At 37.4% G+C, this 13,733-nt stretch overlaps 1 protein-coding gene across 5 annotated transcripts in view; it reads left to right on the forward strand.

The window, feature by feature from the left end:
* Positions 1–13,733, forward strand: part of MTUS1 (microtubule associated scaffold protein 1) — a 132,953-nt gene that overhangs the window by 85,026 nt on the left and 34,194 nt on the right. Inside the window, exon 1 of one of the 5 annotated variants that reach the window (XM_060778573.2) lies at positions 8,025–8,647. The exons of the other annotated variants lie outside the window; for them this stretch is intronic. Coding sequence (XP_060634556.2) covers positions 8,182–8,647 — 466 coding nt within the window. The 5' untranslated portion in view covers positions 8,025–8,181. Of the gene's footprint in view, positions 1–8,024; positions 8,648–13,733 lie in introns of those variants that run through there. 5 annotated transcript variants of the gene reach the window in all.

The following is a 13,733-nucleotide window of genomic DNA, read 5'->3' on the forward strand; positions in this document are numbered from 1 at the left end:
CAAAAAGGATGAACAGTGGGGTTAGGTTTTCTGTTTACTTGGTATTTATATCAGGCAAACTGCAGCATACACAATGCAGCATGAACGTCCGGTAGAAAATAAGAGAAAAATATGTAGGATGCATTGAGAAAAATAGAACTTACTTTTTTTGTTTCAGAAAATCCATCTGGGAATAGAAAAATAGATTGACAAAAAAGATGACTGGGTATACTTTTGATAGAAGAGCCCTAGTGGCTATTGTATGTGAATGTAAGCCATCCTGAGGTGGCAGCCTCATGGATGCTTCCTTGTTAGACTTGAAAGAGCTATAAAAGATAGACTAACTTCTGGGAAGATCTCTGCAGGCAGGAAGCCAAAAGGCTTGGGCACATAGATCAAATAAAGAGAGAGGCAAAAAACAAAAGGGAAGTTATGTATCCTAGAGCTCCTTCTCGGGAATCACTTTATATAGAGGAAAAGTGCTTGCCACTTAATCCATGAACAAAATCACTTGGTCCATGAACCAATTGTCAGACAGTTTGGACGTTGACTTGGGACTAAGGAGTCACAGGAGGAATGAAGATCCAGAGGGGGACGACCAAATGATCAAAGGTTTGTCCTTTGAAGGGTTCCTGCAAAAGCTGGGTATATTTAGCTTGGAGAAAGAAGACTGAGAGGGTAGAGGAGAGCTGTGTTTTAATATTGGAATGGATATAACATTGAGAATGGGGCAAGCTTGTTTTCTGCCGCTCCAGAGACTAGGACATGGAGCAATGGATTCAAATTGCAGGGAGAAAAATTCCACTTGAACATTATGTAGATGGTAAGATCTGCTGGGCAGTGGAATATACTGCCTTGGAGTATAGTGAAGACTCCTCCTCTGGAATTTTAAAGCAGAGGCTGGATAGCCATTCCTCTGGAGTGCTTCAACTGTGTTTTTCTGCAGGGCAGAATGGAGTTGGACTGGATGGCCCTTGTCATCTCTTTCCACTCTATCATTCCATGAAGTTTTGAGAATTCAAAGCTATGAACATATACAGGCAGTCCCCAAGTTCTGTAGGTTTGTTCTTAAATTGAATTTGTCAATTGGAACAGGTACATTTTAAAATGTAATTCCAGCCATACACACACACACACATGTAAGCTTTGGATACCGTAGAGAAGAGTTAACAACCCCCATGGTGTTTGTTTTGCTATCTGTGCCTCTGTTCAAAATATTTCACCTCACTTTCTGTCCCTGTGATAATTGGATTTTGAAAGAAATGATTTGTCATGGAAACAAGAATTGGAGATAAAGCTTCAGTGGTGACACCTTTTCCCCATGATAATAACTCTTTCAGGAGTGAATTTCCCTTCTAAGGGGCAGATTTATCTTACTTCCTATTGTCTCACCCCCGTTCAGATGTTTGTAACTGGGGGGACTGTCTGTATATTATATCTCATTTGTTTGTTCCACTTGTTGGACAAAAAATAAGTCACGTGGATCACTTATCTGTTGGGTAGTTTATTGCTTGTAAAATATGGTAGCATATCAGTCTCCTGCTGCTTATATTAAAGAACAAAAATTGCCTGAAGAGGGCTGCAGAGAGAAATGCTCAAATTATATATTGACAAAAACAAGGACGGTCACTCCATTGAACTACCGATATGTTTAATTGGCAAATCATGAAATAATTGCATTTTAGCCAGTTCATTTTAATATATGAAGACAAAACTATTTAAAGAATGGCAGTTTATATGCCAAAGTAGGTTACATGTCCAAAAAATGGAAGTGTGTTGTAATGCTTACGACCCTCCGTTAGTATTTCTTTTCTCTCTCTCTCTCTCTCTCTTTTTCTTTTCTTTTCTTTTTTTTATTACAAAAAATAGCATCTCCTGTTCAGTTAATTGGGAGTACCTTTTTGGTTGACCAAAACATTTTGAGTTCATTCTGTCTATTACTTCTTACTGTATGTCTTTGAAATTGTTCGTCTGCCCTGAGTTCAGTTGATGAAAATTGGTATACTGTTGTCGTATACAAGATAAATAGGGGAAATTGGGTTTGGAATGATGTTTACTGAAACAGTTGCTAAATTCCTAATTGTAATTGCTTCTGCAAAAGTATTTTTCATTAAGATATGATATTTTAGCAAAGAAATGGCTGCAAAATATCCTTTGTAAAAGTAAACTTTAAAAAATGGAAGGAAAGTTTGTATTGCCCTCCACTATATGTAGTTTTATACTCACTTATAGGTATGTTCATTGCTGCAGGAAAACACAGGTTATAGAAGCACATATAATTAACACACTAACTGTAAACAGTTACTTTACTGGGTGAAGTTTGCCCTGTTTGCTTCCCCTCAAAAAGCCTGCATTTGTTTAGAAATTTGAGTTAGAATAGTGCTATCTTTGTTTGTTTTTGTGTGTATATATTCTGAGGAAAAGATTTTGAACATAAAAATATAGGGTTGTTGTTGTCATGTCCAAGTCAGTTCCAATTTATGATGATCCCAAGACAAAGTGTTTTCTTGGCAAGTTTTGTTCAGAGGAGCTTTTTCCTTGCCATACTCCGAAGCTGAGAGTGTGTGGCCTGCCTAAAGTCACCCAGTGGCCTTCCATAACCATTCATGATGCTCTAAGAACTGTCCAGGGTGTTCCAAAAAGATGGATCGGGTTTGGGATTGCTGTTTTTCTGCAACCAAAAACTTCCCATGAATGAAACCTTTTCCACTTGAAAGGATGGGTCATAGAGTTTCAAATTATTACCATTAGGTGCCTCTCCCAGCACACAAACAGCCCCCAGCCTCAGTCATTCACAAAATGGCAACCCCACAACATAAGGTTTAATGAAATATTCCCCATTTGCAGAGCTATTGTTTTAGAATAATAATAATAATAACAACAATAACAAAAACAACAACAACAGCAACCATCTGCCAGCTGCAAAAGGCCACCTTACTGGGATCTGCACGCATTATTCACCGATACATCACACAGTCCTAGACACTTGGGAAGTGTCCGACGTGTGATCCAATTCAACAGCCAGCAGAGTGTCTGCTGTGGACTCATCTTGTTATGTTTCAAATAATAATAATAATTCATTTATATTCCATCGTATCTCCCCGGAGGGACTCAGGGCGGATTCCAAACATAAAAGGCAGGCATTCAATGCCCGAACATAATAACAATACATCCATAATAATGAAAATGAACAACCCAACATATAAAAACAAATTATGACTTAACTAAAATTAAATGAAAAATGCAACCTGTTATATCAGACATGAAACAAAACTCCAAATAGAAGTGTCAATTTCCCAGTTGCTTGGGGACAAATAGATTGGTCATTGTCTATTGAGCTGGTGGAGTGAACAGGGCACAGATATGGATGGCAGCTATTAATCAGAGGTATAATGGTGCCATCTATTTCTCCTCCTCGTAAGCCAGTGAGCAAAGGTACATCTTCAGCAGTTTCTTGAAGACCGGTAGGGAGAGAGTCATCTTTAATTACCTAGGAAGGGAGTTCCAGAGGTGGGAGGCAGCCACCAAAGGCCCTTTCTCTCATTCCCACCATCCATGCTTGGGATGAGGGTGGAACCAAGAGTAGGGCCTCCTCTGATGACCGCAGTGTCCGAGTTGGTCTGTAGTGGGAAATGTGGTTTCTGGCTCAAAGGGGTTAGTAAAAGTTGATATTGTGATCTCATTAAATCGTGTGTAACATTTTGTGTAATTGTAATATGTTGCCATCTTGACATATGCTGCTGTGAATTTGGTTTTGAAAAATCCTATTATGAAATGATCCTGAGTTGTAATTTGGGTGTTTAAATAGTTTTCAGATTCCTTTGGGAGCCTTATTCAATTGACTTGCCTCCCTAAAAATGTGTCATTGTATTTATGGTTCTAAACCATATACATATATAACACATATGGAAAGATATAACCATGTGATCTGAAATAAAGGTGAGGGAAGGTCAGAGACAAAATCAGTATGCCAGACAGAAGAAATGAGATTGAAATGATGTGTTCTCATTGTAATGGAAAGTCAGAAAGTGGTTTAGCATTATACAGTAGGTACTAATTGAAAATAGGGAAGGGGGTGGCTGGCAGTTAGGTGTTGCAATCAGAAGTACTTCGAAACCTGTACTTTGGATTATTTTACTAATCTTGAAAACAAATATAGTATTCATAATTGGACCATTGTTCTGTCGAAGGAAATTATACTTTGAAATGTGGAATCAACGTGTATTTTCTTCTTTGGGAACGTTGGCCTTTTTGCATTTCTTGACAGCCATAATTATTTCAGGTGCTGCTAATGTCTGCCAGACTGTCTGCCAGAATAATCTTGGCATAATATTGTGGTTTGTGGCGCTTGCGCAAGCTATCCCACATCTAAAGTGTGCAACCACTTGGTTAATCAAATATAAACTGCATTGATTCCTTCCCACTGTCTGCTTTTCCTCTTTTACTACTCATTTTCTCTGCCTTACATTTAAAAAGGTAATGATTGCAATAAATTTGTTAATTCAGTGCTATGCCAATCTTTTATAGTATATCCCAACAAGCTTCTTAACTGTGGGAGCTGTTTGGAATTTAAGAGCAGAATGGCAAATGCATGTTTTCTAATTGAACAGAAGTCTTTAAATTTTAGTGCAGGCAAAAACCGATGGTTTTGTAAATTTCCTTCTATATGTCACTCTTCAGTCTCCAGAAACTTGAATTCGGGTTCTTACCCGATGTTCTAAAATTTAAATTAAATATAATTGCAGTGTTCATTCTTAGGATTATATTTTGACCTCCCCCCCCCCCCCCGCCCTTTATGGTGACCACCAGTATTTAAATTAAAATATTCTTGTTTTTAACATACAGTACATTGAATTGTATTTTAAGCAATGCTGCAGTCCTATGCATAGCAATTACTTTTATACAGCGCTGCTCCCACACATCTTTAAAGCTTGGCAGTCATTCCTGATTACATACCTTAGCCACTTCCTGTTTGATGTGAGCTCAGCCTTCCTGAATTTGCTGAGAGTTGGATGTTATGTGTCATACGTGGAAAACAGATTATATACGTAACATGAGATCTGAAACATAATAGTCCCCATAGAATTAGCCAGTTTTACAGGACTTTAATTATTACATACCTATTAAAGTTTGATCTTTCATTGTACTCTATTTTTGCTTCTTTACCCTTCCTCTAACAAACTATTATGTAGCCATTGTGTGTGTGTGTGTATGCCTTCAAATATTTGCCCTTTCCCAAATATTTTCCACACCTTGAGTCACTAAACTGAGGTCTTGAAGCCCTCTATGAGGCTTTAGAAAGATGCAATAAATCAGTGTTTCTCAACCTGGGACCCCTGGGAAGGTCGTGAGGGGGTGTGTGTGAGAGAGGGGTCGCCAAGGACCATCAGAAAACACCGTATTTTCTGTTGGTCATGGGGATTATGTGTGGCAAGTGTGGCCCAATTCTATTGTTGGTGGGGTTCACAATGCTCTTTGATTTTAGGTGAACTATAAATCCCAGCAACTACAACTCCCAAAAGTCAAGGTCTATTTTCCCCAAACTCCACCAGTTTTTATATTTGGACATATTGAGTATTCATGCCAAGTTTGCTCCAGACCCATCATTGTTTGAGTCCACAGTGCTCTCTGGATGTAGGTGAACTACAACTCCAAAACTCAAGGGCAGTGCCCACCAAACCCCTCCAGTATTTTCTGCTGTTCATGGGAATTCTATGTGCCAAGAATGGTTCAATTCCATTGCTGGTGGAGTTCGGAATGCTCTTTGATTCTAGATGTACTATAAATCCCAGCAACTACAACTCCTAAATGACAAAACTACCCCCCCCCCCCCAACCCACCAGTGTACAAATTTGGGTGTATCAGGTATTTATGCCAAATTTGGTTCAGTGAATGAAAATACATTACGATTCATAAGGGTACCAAAATTACAGTTACGAAGTAGCAATGAAATAATTTGATGGTTGGGTGTCACCACAACATGAAAAACTCTATTAAGGGGTCATGGCATTAGGAAGATTGAAAACCACTGCAATAGATGGAAATGGAAGTAAATAAGTTTAAATGCTCTTTGATTCTAGATGTACTATAAATCCCAGCAACTACAACTCCTAAATGACAAAACTACCCCCCCCCCCAACCCACCAGTGTACAAATTTGGGTGTATCAGGTATTTATGCCAAATTTGGTTCAGTGAATGAAAATACATTACGATTCATAAGGGTACCAAAATGAAATAATTTGATGGTTGGGTGTCACCACAACATGAAAAACTCTATTAAGGGGTCATGGCATTAGGAAGATTGAAAACCACTGCAATAGATGGAAATGGAAGTAAATAAGTTTAAAATGCATGGGCTGTTCAGTATATCAGGATGCAGTGAACTTTGCAAAATAGTATACTGTAGTGTAATCCAGGAAGTGGAACCCCCAGTGGCACAATGGGTTAAACTTTTGTGCTGGCAGGACTGCTGACCAAAAGATTGCGGGTTCAAATCCTGGGAGTGGGATGAGCTCCCGTCTGTTAGCTCCAGCTTCTCATGTGGGGACATGAGAGAAACCTCCTACAGGATGGTAGAACATCCGGGCATCCCCTGGGCAACATTCTTTCACACCACAACCGACTTGCAGTTTCTCAAGTCACTCCTGACTCACAAAAAAAAAAAAAAAAAAGATTCCAGAAAGTGGGCAACAATTGAGTTTAAGGAGACACAGAGGCTGTTATGGGGATACCCCGCCACCATCATCATCCCTGAAATCCAAAATTCCTCCCAGTTTTTGTATAGAAATGGCCTTAGATATTTGGGATTTTATCACATTTTGGGGGAATCTGTACCACTTTAGACAAAGCTGAGGGTTTTTTGGGCTTTTAAAAAAAACAGAAAATGACCAAAAGGCCCCTCCTGAGTCTAAAATAGTTTCAAGGGTACAGTTGTCTCTCAAACTCTTGGTATTACTCTGAGACATTTTGGGCCGAAAAGGGTATTAAAATTGGTTTAAACTCTCTTCACAACTTTGTGAGGCACTGGGGGCAACAAAATGTCCTTGGGGACCAGGTGCTGCCCTTAGGCCATACTTTTCCAGCCCCCGCTATACCCAGCTTACTTGTTTCTCTCTGTGTCTGGATGAAGTATTTTGAATGCTTTCAAAGCATAAGACTATTATTTTCCCTCTTGATGTGGCAACCATTTACATCATGTTTGTGGTATGTGTCACATTTGAAACAAAAGATTTCAAAACTCACAAGACAGGTTGTAGATGTGTGCAAGGGAGCAGCATTTGTCCAAAATGTATGATATGCACATGTAAATGTTACACCATACTCGTATAGAACACACTTCCAAAACAGTCTTGTTCTGAAGTATATGTGAGGTGCATCATGTTGTATGTCTCTTTTTTAAGGCAATATGAGACATAAGCCTGCATATGGAAGTTACCAGGTGATGGTAAATTATATCTGCAGACTCTAAAACCAGAAGGAATATAGCAAAGCTTAAATCTTAAATTCAAGGATTCTAGCTAAATTGTGCTAATATACCTAAAAGTATAGCATTACTTGGTCAATTGAGTTGCTGCCTTACCATTCTGCAGATGTGATGCTAGAGATGCAATGTGATAGAGTCTGGTGACAATGTGGCAAATAAAACAACAAAACACAATATTCCATCACTTATGCAGAATGCCCCTCAGATATCTTCAGAGAACAGAGAAAAATGGGAAACGGGGTCAATTTTTGAGGTATTAAATATTGGTGAATCATTCCCAGCATGTGCAGAGATTCTTTTTCCCATAATAAGGCAAGTTCCCTCTTCAGTGTCTCTTGTTGCTTAAAGAAGATAAACAAGTCATGCAAATAAGACACCACACCTATATGCATTCTTTTGATTGGCATGTGGTTATAATGACTGAGAGTATCTTGAAAGACATCCTACATAAATGTAGCAAAGGACTTGATTGGTTAGATGTGGTGAAGTCAGACATCCAGTATGCTTTCTTGCCAAGACTTGCAATTAAGCTGAACATCACGGGCTGGGAAGATGTGCTCTACTATTATTACATGCATTTATTTAACTAATGAAAAAGGTCTGATTCTTTGTTTCAACTAATGAAAGGATCTCAGACTAAGCAATTTCGTACTCTACCCCTGAGGAGTAAACTCCCACTTGCGAAACTTGGAAAGTTGGGCTAAAAACTTTCCCGTTCATGCTGATGGAGGTCTTAGGAAGAACGAAGGACAACCAGCAGATGGTGAAACTTGAACAACAAGAGCTTAACAGCATGGTAGAATATGGAAAAGTGAATGGGACAATTTCAGATTTATGGAGAATCCAGCAAGCAATGAAAGAGGATTTTGCATCAGAGATCAAATCGAGTCAGTTGGAAATCAAATGTGTGCTTGAAGAGATCAAGAAATCATGGATGGAAATGGAAATGAGATTAAGCACTCACAGTGATTTGGTGTCATTGATGAAGGAAGTGAGCCACCATCTGAATAATTTTCAAGTTTTTCATGCAATGGTGAAGAGCCCAAAAATGCCTGCCAATTTGAACTGTGCTGCTGAAAGCGATTGGGAACAACCACTCAGTTTCTGGGATAAACAAGTTGAATATTTTGACAAATGTGAAGCTAATGGTTGGAGTGAGGTGAATGAAGAGAGTCTGGCTTTGGGTAAGACAATGCAATAGTCTTATCAGATTGATGTTACTATATGTATCAACCGGCCATCAATTATGAGGTAAAAGAAAAAAAAAAACATTTTCCCTCTTTGAGGAAATTACCAACCATTCCACAACCCCCGTTTTAATGAGCCCTCCTCTGCAAATAACCTGCTTCTTTATCTCACTCGAGTTTTTAATCAGTTTTAATTAGTTTTTCTTTTAATCATTACATGTAGCCCGCCCATTATCATTGTGATTGTGTTTATTGTAATTTTATATCATTATGCATTCATATGTTTTATGTAATTATGATGTTTTTGTTTATTGTTTGCATTTTCGGTTTTATTCTGCAGTAATTTGTTGTTTGGGCTTGGCCTCTTGTAAGCCGCCCCGAGTCCCCATTGGAGAGATGGTGGTGGGGTATAAATAAAGATTATTATTATTATTATTATTATTATTATTACCATTAATGGTTTCAAACAATTAAGTAAGGCTGGGATTCTGCCATGCTTTTTCTTGGCTAGGAGAAGTCATACTCTGAAGCCAAGAACATCCTGAAATGATATAGAGCAACCTTTTCCTACTTTGATCCATCCAGATATTTGGACTACTCCAACAGTGCCACTGGTTGGGGATGATGTGCATTGTAGTGAAAATTATTGGGGAATGCAATTTTGAGTCAGCCATTGTTTCATTCTGCATCTTTTATTGTATTAGGGTAAAGGTAGTTGCAGGTGTTAAGGGAGTGCATAGTGAATTTTTACTTAAAGCTGTGTTTTCTTGCGCAGTTTGCTTGCCATACACATTTGAGAACACGAGAGACAGATTAAGCATGCTTCCTTGTGCTGCCTAATTGATGTGGAATTAGGTTTGACATACATTCTACTGAACAGAATTATTTTCTCTTTGAAATATTGTCAAATCTGATAAATTGCAAGTTATAGAATCTGATCTTAAGAGAAAACATAAAGCTGTAGATCTGGCATCATGATAGGTCGTTTTGAACTTGGATTTATGATGGCGCTCATGGTTGTCTGAGCAAATATAACCCTCCAATCTGGAACAGATCTCTTGCAGTTGGCAAAGCCATTGTCTTTAGCCAGTGCCCAAACATTTTTTTGCTTCCAGACAGGAGACTGCTACGGCTTGTAATTAAATAAAGTGGAAATACTCCCTCTTTTTGTTCCTTGACATATTTTCTCTGGTAAGAAAGAAAATAAGAGAAATCAATGAGGAAATGATGAAGGGTTGTAAACTGAAGACAGTGATAGAGGGATCTCTCGTAAATTTGCATGAGTCAAGCAGTACAATTGGACAATAAAAGCCTTGCATGGATGCAACTCTTAATAACTGAATAAATTGTCCTAAGATTTGAAGACTGTTGGGTAAACAATGATTCCTAGATCAATTTTCTCTGTTCTGAAACTAGAACTCTTGAAAATAAATATGACTAATATGCTCTTTTCAAAACTGAAATGCAAATTTTTCAATCAAAAAAATACAATGGCCATAACATTTAGAAATGTGTTTAGTGAGAACTTGCCTATTATAGAGTTCATTTTGTCATGGATATAACCGTCCACATGGTGATGGCTTTAGTCATGAGGAAGCTTAAGGCTCTTTCAATTACTTCATTGGGTGCATGAAAAAAATCAGATATATTCTCAAGATGATATTGTGATGCCATGGACTTGTATTTGGAAATTTGTTTGCAAATTGGTTGTATAATAGAGTATAAGGTATTGGGAGGGAGAGAGAGTGGAATGTTGTAATGAATGCTGATGTGTGGAACGCTTGAGAAGATTTGCATAAAGCTGATGAATGACAATTGGGAGTTCAGTTTGGGGAAAAATTGGTTGTGGTTTGGTATGGTTGGTCTTGCTTAGTTTGAGTTAGTGAGAGAGAGAATGTGTTCATTTAAAATGTAATAAATATATTTCTTCAATTTTAAGACACTTTTTTTCTCTAGTGTATAAAAATCTCTAAAAATGGGATGTGTCTTGTGTATTTTATGGTGGTGGTACTGGAATTAGGGTGCATCTTACCATCAATGGTATCTTACAATTGATGAAATACGGCAATTGCTTTTATAAGCTTAACTGCCGTAAACAAATAGTTCTTCTTGCTCTTACTGTATACACTTTTTGGCCTCTTGAAATGCTATCTCTATCTAAGAACTTGGATTCAAACAGGATGTCTGTCTTGGGAACATTAGAGAGCGAAGGTTTACCCCATAGGTACCTTCAGGTGCGTTTACAAAACCCCAACATTGGTGTCACTGAGATGGGGATAAAGAAAAAGCTTCACTCTTTGTAATTGCATTGGTGGCACTGAAGGGATTGCCCCACAGCATTTGGGTAAACATGGTAAAACCCCATGTGTATATAAAGTGGTGAAACCCTATGTGTATCTTCTGATGACTTGGTACCATGGTCCTATTTGTTATTTTAAAAAAATTGGATGTCTAACTTGGGACAGGTGGAGATCACTTTAAGAAATGTTTGCATCTCATTTATGTTTATTTACCACTTATGCTTTTCTGTTACAAAACTAAAAAAAAAAAAAATCACAACCAGCACCACATTAAGAAAATCATGAGCCCTAGGCCATATTGCTAAGAAATACTTTCTAACCAGTAAATTTTAAAGAAAATAATAGCGTTCTAGCATCAGTTAATTTAAATTTTAGTCCTCAGGTTTGTCAAGAATAGCATGCACTCTTTGAAGAATATAACAGTAAATAAAGTATAAATATTTTCATTTGTTACACAATCTTTCTCTAAATCCATTTGAATTGATCTCCAGCCTTCTATAGATCATAGTTTGAAAAAGATTGGTTTTCATCTTTTGCTCCTCCTAGGAGTAAAACAGACTAACCTATAGAAAAATACATATTCTGAACGAAACATGTCCCATTGCCTCGGGAACACCTTGTACCAGAACATGGCTTTGTTTTGGGGAGTCAGAAATCAACTAGCGATTTACACAGGCACATACTTTTAATCACAATTCATTTCACATTTATTGTATGAAATGTTTGCTGTCAGATCTCGGTGTTAGTAGTAGGGTTTTGGTGATGACCCCTCCCCTCCCCCCCAATGTAGCATGTGAACTTTACCATTTTTAACATGGCCAGAACTGGTAATGCAGATAACAGTTTATAGCAGGTTCAGCCTATTAGAAATGTAATCTAATATTTTATTAGAAAAGTAAGAATAGAAATGTTTGGTAGATCTGCACCATCGATAACTCACAATCTCCTTAAAATATTGACTCATTTATGCCTCTAAGACTTGGCAGGGCCTGGAATCAAGTGTTAATCATCTATGGCTGAAGAGTCATATAAAGTAGAAAGTGTTAACAACATGATGATAAAACCACAAAGAATCTAATAATGCAAGTTACAACTCGCATTGCTGCCATGGTTACTGAGTTGTTCATCTTCATATCCTTTAGTGTTTCATGTTGTCGTGTGTCATCTTGACCTTTTGATAGCTCACAATGGGGCCATCCTGATGTAGCAGAAGGAGCAGATAGTGTTTGCACTTGATGTGACAAGGCACTTACCTTACATTAAGATGTGACTATAATGTTGTCATTATAGCAGCTCTGAAGATACCAAAAGCCTACAAAACTTAATTCAGTAAAGTATGTAAGGTTTCTGTAAGATTTATAAATGCGTCTTGTACTGCAAGACTTCTTATCTTTGAACATTTCATATATTGATTCATACTTAATGGTTTTGCAGACAGGTTCTATTATTTTACTGTTATTAGCCTTGTTTCATTAATACTGACCAGTATCTGGAGATGGAGAGGAAGAAAAGACTGTTTGGTTCTAGTTTTCTTCTTACTAAGAAGAAAGTTTGTTTTTTGTATAGTTTAGTGATTTCTGTTAGTGATCTACTCCATCTATGTATTCATCAAATTATGCTGTTCTCTAGAGGCTTATTTCTGGATTAATTTATGTTAATCCGTAAACTTCCACAAGTACTGGACAGACAAGCACTTTTTAACAAAGGTATGATAATCTTTTCAATCCTAGTCAATACATAATGGTGAACAAGTTTTAGTATTCATTAGCCACTCAGTATTTTATTACTATAGTATCCATTTATCATCTATATAAATAATGTAATGTTCGTTTGTGGGATTAACATAATTCAAAAACCACTGAACAAATTGACACAAAATACACCTAACAGTCCAAAGAGTGTGCATCACCCCTAAAAACACACACACACACACACACAAACCCCAGTAGAATAGACTTAAGAAACCTCAAAATTCATCATATATACAGATACACATACACTCATATACATATATGCATGCATACATTCATACACACACTCGTGTGTGTGTGTGTGTATATATATGCAAAATACACCAATATACACATACATATACATACACACATATATACATATACACATGCACACACATATACACAATATGCTTGAACACATATAAACACACAAATACACAAATATACACACGCACACACATATATATACACCCACATATATATGCAAACACACATATATACACAAATATATACACACACATAAACACATATCTGCACACACAAAACACATGTAAAAGGACAGGGCCACAGCAATGCATAGCATGGGACGGCTAGTCTATATAAATAGAAATGTAATGTTCATTTGTTGGATTAACATAACTCAAAAACCACTGGATGAATTGGCACCAAATTTGGACACAAGACACCTATCAGGCCAGCAAATGACCATCACTCATAAAAACACTGAAAAACACAGCAGAAGAGATTTAAAAAGCCAAAAAAACCCCCCAACATTGCAACACATGCGCAAAACCACATATATATATGCAAACACATGTATATACACATATACACAAATATACACTCACACATATATACACAGACTGGGCCACAGCAACGCGTGGCAGGGGACGGCTAGTATATAATAAGATCAAAATCTATGAACCTGGATGGAATGAGCAGTGTTTTTCTTTTATATATCCATGTGGATATACCATTTAGTAGTGAAATATAACAAGATCAAACTAAATGTAGCTGATGAAGACCACCATGATTTAAAAGCCTGAGATA

This window comes from Anolis sagrei, chromosome 5, assembly GCF_037176765.1.
Source record: "Anolis sagrei isolate rAnoSag1 chromosome 5, rAnoSag1.mat, whole genome shotgun sequence".
Classification (NCBI taxonomy): domain Eukaryota; kingdom Metazoa; phylum Chordata; class Lepidosauria; order Squamata; family Dactyloidae; genus Anolis; species Anolis sagrei.